Below are 21,513 nucleotides of genomic sequence, written 5' to 3' on the forward strand. Positions count from 1 at the left end.
GCAGAAAAGACGGGCATCGGTGGGAAGGCCAGGTAGGATCCTAGACTGGCCGGTATAGCGTAGCTTATGTGCCGGAATATCTAGATTATAGTTCATTTGTGAACTTTTCATTATCCCGGGTGGTGTTTGTCCTGTGTGAGCTGTGGGTAAACATAATTGGCTCTCACGGCGGTGCTATATACGGAATTCGGTCAGCAATAGAGGAAGCCCGAAGACTTCCGGAACTGCCACAAATGCACTAGCATGACCATCTGTATTGGGCGTCGCAGAGACATAGATCGATATAGAATCTAGGACGACCTTGGAATAGATATTAATTCCACATGCTCGTGAGGTCGCCTGTTGCTCACTGCAATTATACGGTGTGCCTACTCTGTTGTTTGCTATCATTGACTTTCAAGACGGGGAGCAAACTTCTGCCATTCCGAAATGTCTCATCCTGATAGGTTCTCTGTGTGTTAGCTCAGCTTGTGACTTGAGTTGCAGCTCATAATATATTTTGGCGGATTTTCCATAGAAATCAAATGTCAAGCAGGACAGGCACAGGGTTTCCAACGGTAGAAACCGGTTGTTATATAAGACAAAACCGCACCGACCACTAAATCAAGGAGTTCAAACTGTACCAACTGTACCAACTCTTTATCGTGACAGTTTGAACCGGTTTAACTGCTTAAACCGCGGTTTTATGTCTTGGCATACTCACCATGATAACAGTCCAAAAAATAGCTCTTCATGTTCTCGAACAGGGTGTTCGAGCTTTGGAACGGACGTGTTCGACCTCAGGAACTGGCGTGTTCGAGCTCATGAACATGAGTTGTATAAACCGTTTAAACCGTCGGTATAACCGGTTTTGCAGATTTCTAAACCGTTCAAACCATGTATTGAGGGCAATAAAAACTGCACCAACTGTTAAGTTAAACGGTTCAGTTAAACCGGTTTGAACCATATAACCGATGAACCACTGGAAACCCTAGACAGGCATACATGTAGCATTATCTGCAATTTCAGGGTCAATAAGAGGCCACATATCTATCAAACTGGAAAGACCGCGTCACAATGAAAACTCTGCAATATGCAGTCCAGGGGTAGGTGCCTGTGACCATTGCCATTGGCTCTCAAGTTGGTTAACGCTCCCCCGCATTCTATCACCCAGGGTGATACGCAGTTAGGGGTATCCCTTAAGCCGTCAGCCTGAATTGAAAAGGCAGCTGTTAACCACATTCAGTAAACATTGGAGATATCTAGTACGATCTGCCATGCATTTGATAAGTAGCTGGCGTGACGGTATGACTGAGACCAGCGTTCAATCCATCATCTTTACTGAATGTGGTTAAGAGCTGCCTTTTCAACTCGGCCTGACGGCTTAAGGGATAGGGCGTGAGACACTAGGTTGGTTCTTCGTAAGATTCCCGGAACGCTGATGGGACGTATAAATAGCCATAATCGAACCATCCCGCTTTCATAGTTCCCGATTGATCTGTCAGAGAGTATCGCGCACGTCTCTCCCGAGTCTCCTTCACTGTCTATCATATAAGATGTATACTAAAATTTGCCTGACGTCTTGATGAAATAACAAGCTTTTTGAAAAATATTTCGATGACTTGGAGGGTAGATAGACGTTTTTCATGTGTTTTCGAAGGCGCTGCGGAACCTGACTTGTGTCCAGTGTGCCGATCCCAGCAGTGGCCACCACATTGAAGCACACAGGGGGGGACGCTGTCTCTCGTTCTGGTTAGACCGGGCTTGGCTGTGTAAGTTATTAGGTGAAGTGTGACCCGTTTTTTTCACACGCTTTTGCTACACCCCTCCGAAAATAGACCTCAGCTTGTTCCTATAGTCATCGACGCAGACGTTTCCTACATGATATGATAGAACGGAGATAAAATAAACAATAAAGCCGAAACCAGTAAATAAGTCCCACAGGACAGTTGCCCAGTGCCAGTCGGAAGTCTGCGCACGAGGGCCAATGATCCTGGTGTATAATCAAATCATTCAAATCGAAAGAGATCTTTCTCTACTCTCTTGTAATCCCTGTAAAGTATCCTTGAGGGAACGTGTAAACACGGCACGTTCGCAAGCACCTGTTCCCTCCCACCGCTTGGTGCCACAGTGCCGGCTCGGGCCAGATATATCTTACAACCGTGACCCTTCACATCCTCCTCCTCGATATCTATAGGTCTAATGTCACTTGACTTTACTTCCTTCATCTCCCATTTCATCTCCTTCACATCCCAACTCCAAGGTCCATAATGGGCAATCAGCCATGCATCGTCGGAACCTCGTACGTTTGGATCTGCAGTCTATCCATATGTAACTGACCGGAACCGCTCGGTAAATAGCTCTTCCATCGAAGAAACCCACGTTCCTTCACTGGAATCTATCCGCAGATACCTCGAAGACATCATACAAATGCGTCGCTAACATATCAGCTATTTCCGGCGAAGGTTGCTGCTGAACTTCCACGGGCTCGACCGAAACCGACTCCTACAGCCTCCTGGAGGTTTATTGCTGGTTTTAACATACAAATAGCCGCTCTAGAGATCCCCAGATATGTAATACCACAGATAGGACCAGGGCATCCGCACAATGGGAGTCGGATGTCTTGATGAGAGAACGAGATGGTAAAGTCGCTTCGTTCTCCCTTTCCTTCTCTATTGAACTAGCAGGATCCTAAGCCTTCATGCATGCTAGGATGGATGGGTTCTTCTTTCCTACTACCTGGTTCTGTATTCTCCCCTTGCTGAGCTGCGGATTATTGACTCTCCTAGAGCGGGATTTTAGAACAACTACTGGAGATTGAGTCCGCATCCCTGGAGATCAAGTCAGCATCGTTCTTCGCCAGCTTCAAGCATTAGAACTGTCAGCCAATATAAGCAATGCAAGGTGATCCAAGATCACCTCCGCGATCAGAAAACACAATGAAACACAGTTGGAAAAAGCTATGAAATTAGGAGCAAACAGCTCAATCAGCCTATTTGAAAATCACTTTTATGCTATCGAAACGCCAGGGAGGGAAGCAGTGCAAACATAGCGTATCAGATGTTCCTTATGGAGAAACCCCAACCAACCTCGGAAAGCTTACTGATCCCTCAATACTGGACTCATTAGGCCTTCGCCGCCCTTCTTCCCCCACGGTTTCTACCGCTACCTTGAACCTTGCGCCTCGCAGCCTTGCTTGTAGAGGCTCCAGCACCAGCGTCGCCGTCAGACCCATGGGGACCACCAGGCGGGCCAGGAGCATTATCCGGAGGACCTTCGCGCTTGCCGGCGTGTTTACACTTCCTGGAATGGATGCGCATAAGGTCCTGGCGGACGAAGCGTCTCCCGCAGTGGGGGCAGCTGAACCTGATGTTGCCTGTGCGCGTGCTGATATGGCGCTGCAGGGCTTGGAGGCGTCCGCTCGTATAGGTGCAGACACGGCAGCGGAATCTACCATCAGGGCAGCGGGCTCTCCGGGTTGGGAGGTTATGGCCGTAGTAAGCTGCCTTGCGTGTTAGCATGGAAGGAACAGAAGAGGCAGTGGAGGAGGGGGTGTGGCCAGTTGTGGTGTATTACCGGTGTGGGCTGCAGTGGACTCGACACCATGTTCTTCAAGCATTGCCGCGTTTGGGCCAAGGACGAAAGGCTCTATATGTGTGTGAGCGAACTGTTTGAAGAGCAATGGAAAGTACCTTTCTGGCCTAATAGTGTAGCTTACCATTTTGAGGTTCCTCAGGGCCTATACGAGTAGGTCGACTAAAGGCGGGGCCGACTATGGATCACGGAAGACTGTTAACAAGAAATGAAAGAGTGTGAAAGAAGGGGCAATACGCTACCGATGAGGCCGGATTGTTGGTCACTCTGGGAAGGATCGGGGTACATGTACCCGCGGTTATCGACTGCAACACATGTGAGAAGATAGTTATGGTGATTACAGGATTAGAGGAAGGAACGGCTTACCAAAGCCAGATACGTGTGCCTGACCGCTGGCCTGACCATTGTTGACTTCGTGACCGGCTCCTGGTGATGTGTTAATAATCATTTTTGGTGGAGAATGAATATACGAAGACAAACCCAACCGTACATGACCATGGTAGCGCTGCTGCACAGCGTTTACGGCAGCATTGGCTGTGCCTATTTTAGTTCAAGAAATTTCTCAAACGACCAGGGGGTGGCATACCTGTGGCGACCAATATCGCGGGATACTCATTCTCTCCCTCTTGACCAATATTTTCGTTGATGGCCTGGCTGCCTCCGGATTGAGGAGTCAACTCTCGCTCGTGATCATATTCACTGTCGTCAGAGGTGTCCGTCTCCCAATCGCTCAGCTTGGAAAGGTCAGTGTCTACTTCAACACCGTTGAAGCGGAAGTAGGTAGTGTCAGGAGCCGGAAAGTACCGGGGACCATATTCAGAGTGTTGGTGGTGGGACGAAAACGAAGGCTCTCTTGTCAGGGCTTCAAACAGCACACTCTCACCATGGGGCTGGGTTTGGATGCCAGCAGGTTCATCGGCGATGTGGGGGAAGTACTGTGCTACCTCCTCCTGAACTGCAAGGCTTGGGCTACGATGGTTGGTACTTTTGTCTGCCATTTTTCGTATTGTGAGGACGACTCCTCTGATTCGGAAGCGACTGTGGGTGGTGTGAACGAGCGTATGAATCTTGAAAGTTACAAAGAATTGGAGGAGAAGAAATCAGCGCGATCTCAAGATTTTGAGCAGAGTCAACGCCACAGTAATTTTCGCCGCTGCCCTGGCTGCTTGCAGATCTATGCCAAGCCTGATATTATCTCTGTATGGCCTGATAAATCTGGGCTGTGGCTGAAATTACATAAAGTGGCAAATGTAGCGTGCAGATATAAGCACAATGACTAAACCGACCGCCAGCGGGGCCATTATCACTTCGTGGCGTCCCTAGGATGAACTAGAATCGGACACGTTCACTCTAGGACCCTTCAGTCCATCAAAGACGTAGGGCGGCATAGAGCGTGACCACCCAGGTTCACAACGATGGAAGCCGTCTCTACCCGCAGAACGAGTTAGACGATCTCCCGAAGTGAAAACTCTGCATCATTCGACAAATTAGATCTACGACCAAGAACACAATCCCCTCTCCACCTCTACGGAACTCCAGAAAGACAGCCCATCCGTGCCTTTTAGGTGAACTTCGTAAATAGCGACATCATAGGTCTACAATGAGCCAAGGCGATCAAACTAACCATTACAGATCATGACAGTTCAGTGTGAGCGCACTGCCTAACCTGCAAAAAGTGCTCTAAACACTCAATATCCTTCCCTGATACATGCACTTTAAGTTCCCACAATTGAAATTCATCCTACAGCAAAAATAACAGTGCTCATTTTTCACGCTCAAATAGCGATTGACGCCCAAGTGCCAATTCTATGAAGCGACTTAACAGAGCTCAATGGAAGATAGGTAGACTTTCAAGTTCAGAATTGATTCCGGACCCTGCTGAGGTAGGGGAAATTGATTTCAAGGAAGGGAGCGGGGGTACCGCCAGTTTCGGCGTGCACATGTGCGAGATGAACTTTAATTTCAGGTCGCGAACTTTTAACCCGCCGTGGGAATAGCTTCTATCGTACTGACTTGTCTCAAGGTGATGACCATTCTTGACACTGTGTCGAGATCGAATATCTGGACACATGTGATAAATTAAGTTGAATGCTCGGCAGGCTTTTTTGTCCGAACAGACTTTTACCTATCAGGACTTTGGAGTGGTCGGGATTTAACTAAGTTATAATAGCTGTTAATACTGCTGCTTGTATTACTTATAGGGTGCATATTCTGCAGTCGCGCATGCGTTGCATGCTGAAGAGTCACTGTTTTCAGTTACCTATGTTTAATATATCAGTTAATGCACAATAACAGCCTTCAAGAAGTTAGCGAAAGAAATTTCTCCCACATCCGAGACCCCCACCCACAGCGAAGGAAACAACACTAAAGCGCATGAATAGCTATAAACTTTGACAACATTCTTCCCGCACCATACCGCCCCAAATAATAACATCCGATCGAACTTCTACTCATTTCTCCTATAAACAATCCTATAACCAATTCTACTTTTGTAGCCTAACATTCTTTACAGACAATGGAACGATCGTGATATAATAAAAGGAGAAAACGTCTTCACTATCCCCGTAAATCGCATTTAATAGCAGCATACCCGATTCTCTGGACGCAAAATGAGCGCCAAAAGGATAGAAATATGGTAGGAGATGGCGAACTGCCTGCGACGTTTCGAACCCAAAGGCTGGAAAAAAGGCTCGCAACTTAATTGATTCACACCATATCCCATGATGTCACTATCACTACTCCCTCTGCTATCCGATATCCACCTAGAGCCCAAACGCTAACAAGACTTCAGACTGGGTGTGCTAGATCAGATTGCTCGTGTCTTCCCTTACACCTGCTTCGCAAACCCATTTCATCCGCGATTGTTCCACATTTCGCGTCCAATTTTGTTCCAAAGCACAACCTGTGCACTTGCTTCTCACCTCGACTTCTCGGCAATGCCTCTCTCAACCTAAGCTCCACTGGCCTGTTTCTCTCGGGGCTACCTCACACGGTAGTTTCAACCTCGACGGTGCACCACCGTAATTAAAAGCGAGATCGATACATTTGTCTAACATTAACTGTTCTCATTCAACTCCTCTGCTTCCTTACTTATTGAATCTGACGCATCGGAAGCTTTGTCTATATGCGTCGATCGCTGGATGGGCCAAGCGATCCCCATCACCAGCTCTCACTCGCAGTTTGTGTAACGAGTATAGCGTGGCGAATGTTTGCCACAGTGGCCGTTACAACGGCGGTGCATGGGGCTGAATAGTGGCCCAATCAATTTGATCAATGGTAGAAGCTGAAACCCATCTTCACTCAGAGGCGAGACAAAAGGCAGCAATTGAATTCTATTTCCTGTTTAAAACAAGGGAACGATATGTCTGAAACACCAATCGTATAGTCAGTCATCCTCCGCTCTGCTGTTTCCATTGGCCTTAGTCATCCTCCCCACGAAAGCAGCCGGGTAAATTGAATAACCTAAACTTAGAACTATCACAAAAGGTATTTTAATTCACCTGCTCCTTCCTGCTCCTTTAAAACGTGGGAACCTATGCGTCTATGTTGGTTGGTTTGCTGATGCACACCTTCGTTCAGTCTAGAAAGAATTACAGGTTTTGCAGCCTTGACCGTTTTCTATTGTGAAGAACAGTTCGACCCATCGATTGAAAGCATACTATTATTTCTCCAACTTTCCTCACTTGGGCCCATGCTTTGCATCAATCAGATCTCTGTCAAGGGTTGACATAGGTCAAGGCAGATGCCCCACAGACTGGATCTTGATATCTTGGTATGATTCCTCTACCATGTCCTGGGCGAACATACCTGGAGTACTACCGATTCGCAGCACGATATTTTGAATACAGATACGATTAGCATCCTCGCATGGTCTACCGAGCTTCAGCAGACTAATCATCAATGGGATTATAAAACGGAGACATGTGCGTGTATCACTGACAAATGATTGTTATATCGAACTTGATTAGGGCTAAGAGAGCGATGTCTTTTCCATGTTCTATGTGCCGCTACCAACACCTAGTGTGCTGCTGAATCCACCCTTTCAGCTTCTGACATAATTAATAAATTCATCAGTTCGTACGAATTTGGCTTTTTGTTCTGATCATGAGAAAAATCTGTGAGTTTCTTTGCAAGCCAATGCGCTACCCGACGATATATATGTAGGTTTACCATTTCTCCAAATAACATGATCCTAAGTAATTGAGAGACGTTGCATGTGTCTTGGCATGTCGGTATTTATCAATTTCTCTAAATTTGACCTTGAGCAAGATTCTCTGATTTCCAGCTTGTTAAAATATGTTTGAGCAGTTTTACCTCGCTAAAATTCTATTTCATCCAGCGCGAATCATGAGCTTCCATTCAGCACACACACCCGCCGAACTCACTTTCGAACAAACCACAGCCCTTCAGGCGTGCCGAAACTCGAAATATCAAATTGTATAATTACGCCTTCAACAAAGAAATATATGCTTCTGGTCATGCTTCAAAGATCCTTTGATTGACGCTACTATCAACATATTTTATATACCTTCGATTATCCGCGGATTGGTATGCGGGTCACCACAGAGGTCGCATCAGCGGCCAGATAACTATAGGAGCTGTCTGGCTCCGGATATGACGTCCTGGTATCTGTGTTAGGAAGCTCCAGTGGAATTCACTGACTGAGTGAACACCGCACAGACCACCAGAAAACCCTCCACACATTTGAAGTCACACTTTATCACTCGATTGCACCATTCCTAGGCCTGGTCTAGTTGATATATTATGTGATCGGTGAGATATCCTATCGTATTAAACATATCTTCACCGTTAAGGGTTGACCCATTTGGGCAGCCATCATAAATTATTACGATGGAGAAATTAGATTGCGCGTAATTCCCTACTTGATCGTAATTTTGGCCTGACTTGAATCGCCGTGGGGTTGAACGTTGTTTCCGCGTGAGGTATGACGAGAGAGAAATACCTAGATACCGACACTTTGATAATTTCACATTCCTAGAACTGTGGTAAATAACGATCGCGGATGTATTGAGGTTTTGTATGAGTATTCCAGCGCTAAACGATCCATACATTCTATTATCAACTGTTCTTTGACAGATTAAAAACTGATTTATTCATAGCGTCATTTATATTAAGTCACTTCGTTCAACAATCGAGATACTCATAAATTATACTATATGCAAGTCAGTTCATCACCTGTATAGACGTGAAGCCACCGGAAATCTACGTGTGACAAGGTTACAAGTCTTCCAGTCCCTCCAGTATATGTATGCTTTTTCGACAAATCCTCAGCCTGTTTGTTTTCGAAAGAATCGAGTGAGATTTCATGTCCAAGAATTAGGTGTAGGTTGGCGATTGGCCAAGCTCAGGGTTAGGTGTTCAACATCGAGGGTTAGGTGTTCTATAATGAGGGTTAGGATTCCACATATTTTGAGAGCGCGATAGGAGAAAACGATGCCCACTCCCCAGACCCTTTCAATCTAACATGTACTGAAACCTGACTTTACTGACGGAAGGAGGAGGACGGGGCCGAAGCACCCCCATGGAAGGCCTTCCACAATTATCCCACCCTTGATTGATCCTATATATAATCCAAAGTGCAACTCGCGGTCACGATGTGGGCCACCACTAAGTAGTGAGAAGTACAAAAAATAAAACTAAAAACCAATCACTTCCAAGCCCCAAGCCCCAGAGAGCACAAAAACAAAATACCCGGTGGCCCAAGACAAGTTCTAAGCCCTTAATCTTCTAAACCCGCTTGCCCAGGAGTGAGCCGAACCGGGGGTAAAATTTAAAACTAAACTATCCTGCTAAATATAAACGGATTAGATGATACGTTTTACCCGCTTCCTTAACTCAGTCGCTCACCCACAAACCCGGGGGAGCTTACTTGATTCTCGAGTGATCCTCTGTGATTGAAATATGCATTGAAATATGCTTTGAAATCTCTTTCGATAAGAACTTCATAGTCGTCTTAGAGCAGTTTCCTTGATATAGCATTTAGGTATCGCATATCATATAAACAAAAATCAGTTGAAACTATCTCTGTACACGAACCTATTGCCTACTCAAGCAGGAACTGAGGTATAGGCAGGAACAACATTCAGGAAGCGTGCATTCCGTGTCAATGAAGCCACGCCAACTGAGTGTGTAACCTTTAGAGTGTTTGGGGAAATATTGCACTCCTGGTACGAGACACTTGGCTTTTCCTAGCTTCTCGGCACCGACTCTGGTTACCACCGGCCCCCACCCCGAATACCCTGAGAGACACCTCATGGTTCCGAGTACGCAGTGCTGACCTGATTATACCTAGCCTAAAGTTGAGTTCATATTGAAATGATAGGTTCTCCAACCTCTATCCTATGTATTATCGGCATAGGCTCCCATAGAATTCAGGCCCAACGAGTCAAATCCTGCGTACTACCTGATACCAATACCAGGGCTCAGGCGCAATGGGCACACGCTCACCGGTGCCCCATAAATACGCCCTATTCCCCCTCCTTCCTTCCTTCTTCGACTCTTGCTACATTCTCTTATCGACACCCCCATCCTAGCGCTAGACAGCCTGCAGAACTCTGCAAGTCCCCTACTCGCCTCGACCTGCGTCTAGAAACACACAACAAATTTCACTGCTCAATAAACACATCCTTCATCATGTGCGAATATATTCACAAATGGTACACCGTCTGCGACTGCGAGTTTGACATCTTGATCAAGCGCTGCTCCGCCAGCCATCTCTGTACTGTTAAGATCTTCAAGGGGGATGTTGTCAAGAGGCGCAAACGGTGCGATGCCTGCTTTGAACTTTATCGGACTCCCTGAGGGAGATATAAACACAATGCACTTACCATGAACAAGACATAGAATAGAAACCGCAGTTTTCATTATCGTTGGGCGTTCTTCAATTATGCTGAGGTGTGCATTTGGATTTCGTGGTGGGGAGAGTCTGGACGATCGTGTTTGGAGGAAATTTTATGAGATATTTTACGTTTTAATTCTAAATCTTAGTAATACACAAAACTTCTAAAATGGATTCATGAATTCTACTATTTTTCAAGTTCCTGTGAGAGATCTTATTCCAGTGACTAAGACTGCGCGGGTTATTGTACTACAATCAGTAGGAAAATACCAATGAACTCTGCATTTCGATTGGTGTCAGAGGAATCACAACTTAAAGGTTGTATGGCAAATGATTGAAGGGCCCCATAAAGCTCACTAAATCCTATAACCGTCACCCCAAAATATAATGGTCTTGTGATATCAGGTTTGCCATCCCAGATATCCCTGATAATTTCCCTCAGGGCTGCCTGGATGAGGTAATTTTGTTTTGCTGCTGCGGTGGTTGGGGTTCGAAAGGTCCAATTGTATCATGGATGCTCAGGTAGGTCTGTTAGACAGAGTTTGGTACATTCGTGTTTATCTTACCAGGGTTAGGGCTATTCGCCACTGGACGACTGTCAAATAGCAAGAGCGCTTGTCACTTCATTCGAAGCGCTCCTGATACCACCATAATTGAATTGGCCTACGATAACCATAATGGTTTCAGTACCTTTCACTAACAGAATCTAAAATCTAGATACACAAGTCTACAAATAATGTCTCTTGCCGCCTCCCCCGAGTACCTCCCCTCTCCCGCCCAACGTCAGTATCAATGCAACCCCCACTCGCAGTCCCAAACCTCTTGGACAGCCACCTCGACCGTAATAGCTAGTCCTCCACACCTCTAGCTCTTCTTTTACTACCGATATCGGACACCCCCACACTCCCGCAGCGCTACTGCCAGCATGACAATCGCCTCTGCCACCGACCACTCCTCCGCAGTATGTCGACCATCTATTAGTAGTGCGTCCTCAGCTGACCGAGCACTAAAAGAGTCCGTTTCCTGCTCGCGTTTAATACTGACGCGCTCCTCCTTAACCTTCACGTCCTCGTCCGGCGTGGCTGAAGTGCTGGACGGGGAGGGCGGCATGGGCTTTGGTGCCCCCGCGCCCCCCTCACGTTTTATTCGGACATGTTCCTCCTTGACCTTCACGTTCCCGTCCGGTGCGGCTAGAGTGGTGGATGGGGAGGGGGACATATGCTTGGGTGTATCCATATCTAGCTCACGTTTAATACTAACACATTCCTCCTGAACCTGCAAGTTGTCATGAGGTGTGGCTGGACTGGCGGGTGGGGAAGGCGGTATGAGCTTCGGCGTTTCAATATCTAGCTCGCGTTTAATACTGACAACTCCCTTCTTAGCTTTCACATTCTCGACCGGTGTGGCTGAAGTAGTGGACGGGGAGAATGGCATGGGTTTCGGTCTTTCTGGAAGCCAGAGGGTTGGATGAGCCGCAGCGAGAGGTGCGGAATCCGTCCCCGTCCGTGGAGAGTATTGGACGTCGGGGGTGTGCCCACCGGCGTCGTGGGGAGTTTGATCTACTACTCGGAGGTCATCTATCGTGGTGTCTTTGCTAAACCGAGGGCTTGTTCGAAGAGGTCTACATGCCTGAGTATCGTTCGGTGGTGTACGAGGACTGCTGTTCTGGTATGTTCGTTTTACTCGCTTCCGCGGTGGATGATAAGTCGTGTCTTCGCTCTCTTTGTCTTCCATACTTCTTGACGGTATGGGAAATGATTTTGATGCAGGTCCGCAAGCATGTTCAACATTGCCGTTGGAGGAGGAACAAAAGCAGGCTCCTTGCGCCCAGTTACAGGCGGGTGGACGTACCGTAATTGAGTCGTATTCCATTTTTCGTTAGGGAGATTTCTCTGTAGTCTTCGCAGTGGGCGCCGGGTGAGAACAGGGTACAAGTGCGTATATAGTATAGGTTAGCTCTTAAAATTGTCTGAATGCCTTAGAGTACCAATAGATCCGGAGATTCTTCTAAATAGACCAATACCCATCTAGTTCTGTGGAGGTAATGATTGCAGGTGAGTAGGCGTCCGTTCTATGGCGGTATGTGCTCTCTGCGGATTCTAGCCACACGTTGATCTTGCTAATCGAAATCAACAGAGGTGTAAAATACCTTTGTCATATAAGCCATTGTTATTTTGACAGCATGTAGTGGTTGGGCCCATAGCCTCATTTGCCGCACCCCAGTCAGCCTCCTGCTCTCGTCTCTAGCCTATAGGCCTAGCCTTTGTCGAAGGAATTATTATTCGTGGATTCCCGGTGTTCGTGATCTGCCTCCATGTAATAAGCATGCCGCGTCTACTGGGCCTGAACGGGGAGGGGGTGCTGCTTGGTGCTGTATCGGAGGATTTGCTCGGACAGGATATCCGAGTGAAGAAGTGGGCCGCAGCGGCGTTTTATAGGCTCTACGAAACTAACACCTACGCTTAACCGGGTAAAACCACATAACTGCTACAGCCTGTCAGAATACCTGCACTAGAACGTGTGGCCTCTGATGACACAGATGCTTTTTATGCCAAGCTGGCAACTAGTAAACGAGTGATATATCATGATCGCGCAGTAAGGTGAAGCAGCAACGTGGTAGTATCGATAAAATCAGTCGCTCTAGGGCTCTTTATCCTAGATGTATAAACTGTGGACTAGATCTTGTCGGCTGATATGAATCAAACGCCCACTCGAGTACAACACACAACCCCTAACCCTGACACCCCCGCATTTGTAGTCTGGCGCGTCTATCAATTTACTTGGTTTTTAATTCCAATGTTTATTGTTATTATAAATTGAAATAATTATATCACATGTACTATAATAGTTACCAAATTAAATAATTAATACAATAGCTTCGCAACACAAGTTTAAGACCATATTTAAATTTGTGTGTCGATGCAGGCTCAACCTTCTGGGAAAAACTATACTATCGAACTTGTTACACATGTTGTCACGCTGTCTTCCCAACAAAGTCCATTCCCACGCATTCTTCGATCCCCATCAATAATGTCCTAATATATGTCCCACCCGAGCGGTAATCCCACGCATCATGATGCAAATGTCACATCAAATTCCGACTGCCTCCCACAAAACTATTCCTCAATCGGTGTCATAGGGCGAGCCCTGTGCACCACCCCCCGCCTCCGCCGCGGGCGAGATCTATGGACGGCGGGTTGATTCCCCTCATGCTCAGGAACACTCTGAGGCTCCGGCTCAGACCCGGTAACATCTTCGCTCTCCTCCCCATCAGCTTGAGACTCCTCCTCAGACTCAGAATCATCATCAGTATCACTATCGCTGTCCTCCACATTAGTTTTAGCAGGATCCTGATCCATAATCGGATTCCCCTCGCTATCCCAATTACTATTATACCGCTCCTTCAGCTGGCGCCACCTCTTCACCGCATAGTAATGCTCCTCATTCAAGTCCCAGAATGTTAGCACATCGAGAATGTCGATTTCATCGCGGTGATAGGCTTCATCGGCGGCGATGTAGTACTCCCGGAGCTTACGGAGTTTGGCTTTCTCGGTGTCGAGGATCTGGCGCCAGGGGATTGTACGGGCCTGAGGACTTTTGAGGAGGGCTTTGTGCGCTTTGATGGTGGCGCGAACTTGTTTGTTGGAGGTGACGTTGTGGGCGAGGGTGGCGCCGGTGATAGTGGGGGAGGGTGTTTGAGTTGAGGAGACTATTGAGGTTGCTTGAGGAGCGGTTGCCATGCTGTGTTTTTTTTTTGGGGGGGGGGGCTGTATATAGAGGAGAGTAATTTTTGTTTACGGGAATGTGGTAGCATATAGAGGTTAGTTGTGGGGGGTTTTATAGAGAGGTTTTGAGTTCTGGTCAGGCAAGGTCTATTCGATAATCGTTTCTTTTATTTCTACGAAACCATCATATTAAAGTATTTATTACTATATCTTAGGAAGTTCCGTACAATAGTGTAGAAGTATTTGGACTCACATATTCAATAGTGAAACTTCAATCCCGAATCTGTCACGATAACAGTCCGCAGGATATCTTTACATGCTCAATTCAAAGTTCTAATTTGTAGGTTTACCATATTACTTTGTGCATGTATTAAAGCTAAAATAAAAGCCTCCTACTGACATTGTTCAAAGGATCTCAGATTTCATACTCCACTTTATATTATGAACACCGATAACCAGAATATTAAGGCAATCTGCAAAATTAAAGGGCAGTTATATTTCCAAGCAGCTAAAATCAAGTAAATGTGGACCTATCGCAGTTGTACGGAATATGCTAACGAATAATAAGATTCTCATCCAGTCTCCCTAATTCACATTTTTAGGGGAATCGATAGTACCCTTTCATCCTTTTGTACAGATTATAAGTGTACGTATGGGATGGAGGAAGTATGTTTATCCCACGAATCAGCGGATGATATATGCGGCGCGAGATTGATAGCTATAGCTGGAGATATAAGTTACAAATCGAACGTTAGAAACTGGCTCACATGCATTTAAATGCAAAATTCTTACTCAGTCGAATATTTTTAATTACATCCTTCTATTCAACGGATATATCTATTGATTGCGAGTCAAGGCGGAGATTTCAACCTAACATAAATAAACGTAATACTATTTGACGGTCTTCATTAAAGCTTGATCTCCAATTTTCCGGTCCATCATGCATGGGTTGAGATCGCTTGGAAATTAGTCGAGTAATATTCTATGATCGGAGCTTCCCCATCTTCGTGGAACTATGATTCCGGTCACGATATATCAACAATCCAGCCATTGAGCTTGCCAACCCTAACCCTGGGTTTCCCCTACTTTTGTAGCTCGAGCTCTTACAATATCAATGCGGGCTAGAATACAACAAGTAGTTTTAGATTATTTTGATGAGATACAGTTATTCCTCTACTTCCCGAATTCGTCTATATGATTTGAATACCCTTTCTGTGAACTCCTTTGCGCCGTATATCATCCCTTCCTCGTATGCCTTCAATATCCGTTGTATTTTACTGTAATGTTTTCCTATTAATTCTGGCCCAATGGACTCCACTGCCTTAAGGGCAATCCCCCGAAGTGCATCAATTGTGTAGCCGCAATTAGCTGTTGCATATATCTTTGCACTACCACAGTAGCGTTCTGTCCAATTAAGTTCGCAGTGAAATTTACGAAAAAATAGAACTCTGTGTCCACGAGCCTCAACCTCCTCTTGTAGTCTACCTTTTCAGACCAAGAAATCATCTTGAAGAGATATGACCCATTTTGCACTCTTAGAGATTTACAGGTCAAGTAGTTTTTGGTAAGGCTTATAGTGTTTATATGATTGATACACTGTCTGCATCGTTTTCGGTTTGTAGACAAGTCATTAGATTTATTGCAAATGAGTGTTTTAACAATCCAGTATTAACGAGATTGAGTAATCTTCTTGCAGTCGGAACAAATATTGCTACCACAATCTAGCTTCATCGTAGAACTCCAAAGATACTGTTCATCGAGAACGCAACGTAATCCTTTTAGTTTCCTAGCATCGGATGATAGTTGAGGGAATAGTTCATATTCCGTTTTCGAATTAGGCAAATGTAACAGCGTATTTTGAATGAGATAGAAGTTCGGGAAGGAGAGTAATTAATAATCAGATCTCCGTTTGTTATGTTTCTTTCTGTATTTGGATTACATTGGGTTTTGGTTTTAAGAGTGTCTGTTGTACAGATTAGTCAGCGACATTCAGAGGATATATATATATGGTTGTCTCTCCTTTGTTCTTTTCTTCTCCTTTCTTCATCTAAACTTGCTGTTCTCGACTATCATCCTGGCTTGTTTTGTTTCTCTAGCAATAAAATATTTACTCATATAATCCTCATCTTTGTCCTAAACGTAAATCCGTATCACCTATTATATCATACCAAGGGGAATCCCACTCCAACCTTCATCCTAGTTCAAGTCCTAGTCCTCGTCCTCACCCCTATGAACCCGACCTCAGTTTTGCTCCTTAGTTGTCTGACTCTGCTCCAGTTAGGCAACAGTTTACATTATTCGAGCTCTAAACTCCGCCATTACTTTAGTTCAGTTAATCCCGTAACATCCCATAGCAGTCTAGATTTAGTAACTATTCCGCACTATAGGTGTCTTTTCTCCACTCACGAAATTTATTTCTTGAGCCCTGAGAGCATCAGATGCATAAAAACCATGTCCTCCAGCGTTGTCAAAGAATAAGAAACCCTGATATAATTCAGGTAGATAGATGAGCTCTTGAATTGGTATTACGATTTTAACCATATGATCGACCAAATGATCTCCTGTTCAATAACCACTATTATTTTTACCATACTCAAAATACTCTGTAGCAAACCTATAAGCCGGATCAAGACCTCTAACAATCATATGATTATTTGATATATTTAAGGGAACAGCAACCCGCCAGTTGGGATAGAGGACATCATTGAGCATGATTTCTGTACCTTTACTCTTGGTAGGAAAGTGTGTTTGGTTATATTCATGTCACGCTTGACATCAAACATCTTTTGCAGTAAAAGTAAATTCTCCATTCGTGAACAAGAATGAGTTTTTTGCCTGATATAGGAAGTTCAAGCTTTTCGATCATTATTCCGTTTTCATTATACTACACAATCAAGCTTCTCAAACTGCCCTTTTCCTGAACAAACAATGCACAGTATTGGACCAAATCTTCACATTCATGCCATCAAAATAGATTCCCTTTTTGATGTGATGAAAGTTAAAGCCAATTCGCTTCAACTATCTTCTTCCTGAATGATTCCAAATTTCATTGGAATGGTATGCCGTGGTTGTTGTTCCATCCTCCTCTCCGTTGACTTCAATTGTTATAACTTCATTCAAATCCGAAAGTTCAGCATAATCGTGTTCCTCAGAACTCAAATAAAGAGCAATATAGGCAGCAAGCTTTTGAGCTAAAAGTGTGTAATCAAGACAGTCAATTTCACACTTGATAAAAAGCACTACTTTCTCATTATTATACTAAGCGCTCATTCTTCTGTCAATTCCCTGTTACCCCTTTTTGATTACGTGATCTTCAATCCAGGTAGAACACCATTTCCGTATTCTCCTTACTACAAAATCACAACGGTTAAAGATCGCTACAGTCATCAAACCTACATGAGTTGCTGAATCCTATGAGAAGTGCAAGCAGGAAGTCCGAAAACCTCAGATCATTTTATGCCACGTTCTCTATTGCCCATGAAACTGCCATCCTTTTCGAACCCGCTCTGATTTCAATCATTTAGTAATATCCTTCCAAGTCAGTTCTATCTTTGTAGGCACAGTTGATTGTTCAGAAAACTCACCAAATATACCGGGCAAAGCAAGGTCCATGGTAGCTAAATAATTAAGCTATAATTGAAGTAAACCCTTGATTGATAAAAACGAAGCAGCTTCGTTAACTTTTAACTACCTACCAGTAACATTCCTTCTTTCATTCCTGGATGAGTTTCCAAATTCCAATACCAATGTGTACACCAGGATTAGGCAACAGTCCGGATCTGATTTAGTAATCTGATGTATTGGAACTGAACCTGCTCTTAAATATTGACTTCAACGATACTTCCTGAGCTGTACTCCGCTCCAATGCCTGCCAACCTTTATCCGCAGTATCTCTCAGTTCAAAATTACCTGAACCTTTCCAGCATAGATAATTATCATCTGAATCTTCACCCATACTAAAAGACTCTTCTTCCGACTCTGTTTCATTATTAGCAAATAAAGGAGTCTCCAGCAAATCTCCCTTCCTCTCCCAATCTGCTACCTCCAGCTCCTTCTACAGCTTCTGATCTCATTCCCAATGCAGCTTCTGATCTCATTCTCAATGCAATTTCTGCTCTTATTCTGAATGCAATTTCCTCTACTCGATCTCCTTCAACTCTAAGTTTATTAGCTGCCATACTTTTATTTAATTCCATGATATTTTTAGCATTTCTTTTCCTTAAAGGCATGGCATTAATATCTCTCCACTCAATCTCTTCTATATTATCAATTGTTCAGAAGGTTGCGAGATCGAGGAGTCGAAGGATCAAATAGCTGAAACGTTGCCGGTTTGTTTGGTAACAGGGTTAAAGTTCATGCATCAGAGTGTCGCAGGTTCAAAGACCAGAAAATCATCTGCAATCAGTAAATTCAATTTCAACTGCCAATTTTATAAATAGAGTTTAGCTAAAAGGGATGGAAAGCTCACTGTTCTGAATTGTCACCAATTTTATGCTGTAATGGATAACTTGAGCAGTCATAACTAGTATAGTATTTCTTCTGACAAATTCTTCTCCAGGTTTTTAACCCTAAGGCTCTGTTTTTCCTCCTTATTTATTAGTTATTGAGGCCGACCCTACCACGAATAAAATTTCATATATCGATTAGTCAACACACTGGGTTACGAGGAGTTGAATTAGTCAGAAAGATTCTATTAAGTTCTATCGGGTTCCATTGGTCGTAAGGGTATGAGTCACTTTGGATTTATTATCGCTGGAATTTCCTTAGGTATATTAGGAGGTTTCACACTCGCTTCTGTTCTCTTTCTACTCTTTCCTCTGATATACACTGTCTTCTGTACCTTCGCTGTCTATTACTATCTAATATTATTTCCTCTACTTTACTCAAGGAGACCACCGTAGTGCTGCTCCTTTATCACGTCGACCCTTACTAGCACTAAAGTCATTCAGAACCCCTATCGTGGGCTCTCCCACCGACCTCTACTACCTCCTTTATACCCTGCGGAATACTCGCTACTCGCACCCTTAAGATAAAAATGTAACTACTCATGGGGAAATATATTTTATCAAGATATGAGACAGAGAACCTGTAGTGACTGTAAAGCTGTACAGTTTCTCTGTCTTAATTTGTTAATCAAATGGATTTTATTGAGTGATATAGATTTTTTAAACTTGGACTTCTCCCGCTGTATTTGTGTGGGTATAACGTTATCGGAAGCGGAACCAAAAACATACGAAGGAATTGTGTTCAAACAACTTAGATCAAGTTATTTTAGATTTACTGAAATTAAGCCCGGTTGATACCCGTAGACGTTATAGCTCATGGCTATTGTCAAGTACAAGAAGCAATGTAATCAGAGGCAAAAAGAATATATAATTCGAATACTAGATTTAGATCACTACGTAAAGCGTAGATTGGAACATCATAATACTATCACTTGTCTCTGGTTCATATTGATTCATATTTATGATCGATCTGCATGTGACTATAGCGAATTATATGAAATAGCTTGCAATAGTGACAGTGGGAAGGGTTATAGTGGGGGATACCTGTAACCGGACTAGTTGTGATATTCATTTGAAAGCTGGATTAGAAGTTTTGAATCAGGTTAATGGTTTCTGAAATAGGGTAAGTGTTCCCTAAGGGACCCAGATGGTGAATGAAATCCTATTCTATTCACTTTGCTGATACTAGACACCAGTGAATCTCGAAACTGTTATAATTGTGAAAGGTAACAACCCTTATCATTGAGGATTATTTGTAACTGGAGTCTCTTCTAAGAGAAATAGAATAGGATGGAATAGATATGGCCATGCAACCCAGGCAATCAGGTTGCAGATTATTCAAAGATACTATCAGTAGAACTCAATAATCTTTAAATGCTCTACTACCGATAAGAACTTGGTTTTTCTTTTCTGATGAAGACTGGAGAGGATCGGACTGAAGAGCGAGAGTGAGGGTGAGTATTTATAACTCGAAGACTTCTATTTTCTGCTCCTAACTCCTTATTAAGTTCCAGTGATGCCTTTCCTCGGTCGGGAAAAAAATACTACTGTTACCCCGCTTTTCTTTAAGTTCCAACAGGTGATTCTGATACCCAAAGCAATCAATATTAGTCAAAGCCATTATAACACCTGCAGCATTCGTTACCACATCACCGGAGCATGCAGGAATGAGTTACCGCTCAGGTTTAAACTTAATTATTGCTGTAGAGCTTCCAGTTATTGTAGACTTCCCAGGCATAGCCTCTGCTACTATCAGCAGACCTGCATACTCAAGGGATACAGAGGATCACCGAGTATTCAAAGCTTCACTCTGGTCAGCTTTCTAGTCTTTGGCAAGGCATATACTAGTGAGTCATTGCTCTCATTAATAGATCCCCATCCTAGCGTAAAGAATGTAGTTACTCTAATAGTCGGTAGCTAACTACACTACTGGTACTTGCATATTACTGTGAAACTGGTTTCTAACAATAACTCTCACCATGTAATCGGGCCCTGTGTGTACTCCCACAGCAGACAGTTGAAATGACTGTATTACAGTTTAACCATATTCGCTCTGGACAATCCTTTAAATTATTGCTGCTTCAGAGCTGTTGTATTGATACCTCAAAAATGAATAATAATCCCGATGGATCTCAATCTTTAATGGGAGAGAGATATATACATGATAAACAGGAAAATCAACTAATGATATTCCCCGATAAAGATTCACTTTGAGCTATTGGAGGAAAAGCTAAAGGAATTGAAAATGTTTTGTAGGACAGAGGTTAATAGAGGCAGAGAAGGGTTGACTGATTTGCTTTTTTACTACAATGCCCTACCACTAACAATTGTTACAGCTCTCTACAATCTGGACTCTTAATAGATCAACACTGTGCCTACTTAGTACTATCAAGTCAGAGTGACTTCATATATCAAAAAGAAAATTTAACAGAAGAAATTGAAGCTTTTCAACATCAAATTATCCTTTTTCGTACATTCCATTGCGAATTAAATTTCATTGAATGCTTCTAATCCACTGCTAAGTATTATACAAGAGATAATTGCCTGTACAGTTTTGAAGTATTGCGAGAGACTATTCCTGCTTGCTCCAAAATCAGTCATCAATATTTCTGTAAATAAGTCCTATTTATATTGTATTTGGATACTTGATAAATAGGAAGCAGGAGTGCCCTATGGTACTACAGAATTCAAGTATAGGAGTTACAGAAATCACCGTCAGGTAGTATATAAATTTAAATGGTAAAAATAAAAATTGTTGACTATAACTCAAGAATTGACCGAACTCTGCCATAGAGTACCTTGATAATCGGAACTAGCGTGTCCCATAATGAGACTAACCTACCTTGAGTTG

The 21,513-nt window shown here is 43.8% G+C and overlaps 4 protein-coding genes across 4 annotated transcripts; 1 reads left to right on the top strand and 3 right to left on the bottom strand.

The window, feature by feature from the left end:
* Nucleotides 1-3,104: 3,104 nt before the first annotated feature.
* On the bottom strand, nt 3,105-4,571 carry H6S33_007988 (uncharacterized protein; the record flags this gene model as incomplete). The annotated part of the gene is made up of 7 exons (XM_044839676.1): nt 3,105-3,481; nt 3,556-3,627; nt 3,698-3,751; nt 3,816-3,878; nt 3,940-3,999; nt 4,054-4,107; nt 4,160-4,571. 7 exons carry the CDS (start codon nt 4,569-4,571, stop codon nt 3,105-3,107), a joined length of 1,092 nt encoding a protein of 363 aa, XP_044688179.1.
* A 5,656-nt stretch (nt 4,572-10,227) lies between these two features.
* Nucleotides 10,228-11,300, top strand: H6S33_007989 (uncharacterized protein; the record flags this gene model as incomplete). Its single annotated transcript, XM_044839677.1, has 4 exons — nt 10,228-10,358; nt 10,438-10,488; nt 10,838-10,954; nt 11,150-11,300. The coding sequence occupies 4 exons, from the start codon at nt 10,228-10,230 to the stop codon at nt 11,298-11,300; spliced, it is 450 nt and encodes a 149-aa protein (XP_044688180.1).
* An 11-nt stretch (nt 11,301-11,311) lies between these two features.
* H6S33_007990 (uncharacterized protein) lies at nt 11,312-12,304 on the bottom strand (the record flags this gene model as incomplete). The annotated part of the gene is made up of 1 exon (XM_044839678.1): nt 11,312-12,304. The coding sequence occupies one exon, from the start codon at nt 12,302-12,304 to the stop codon at nt 11,312-11,314; it is 993 nt and encodes a 330-aa protein (XP_044688181.1).
* A 1,244-nt stretch (nt 12,305-13,548) lies between these two features.
* H6S33_007991 (uncharacterized protein) lies at nt 13,549-14,172 on the bottom strand (the record flags this gene model as incomplete). The annotated part of the gene is made up of 1 exon (XM_044839679.1): nt 13,549-14,172. The coding sequence occupies one exon, from the start codon at nt 14,170-14,172 to the stop codon at nt 13,549-13,551; it is 624 nt and encodes a 207-aa protein (XP_044688182.1).
* Between the last annotated feature and the right edge of the window lie 7,341 nt (nt 14,173-21,513).

This window comes from Morchella sextelata (genome assembly GCF_020137385.1).
Source record: "Morchella sextelata strain SCLS chromosome Unknown scls_25, whole genome shotgun sequence".
Lineage (NCBI taxonomy): Eukaryota > Fungi > Ascomycota > Pezizomycetes > Pezizales > Morchellaceae > Morchella > Morchella sextelata.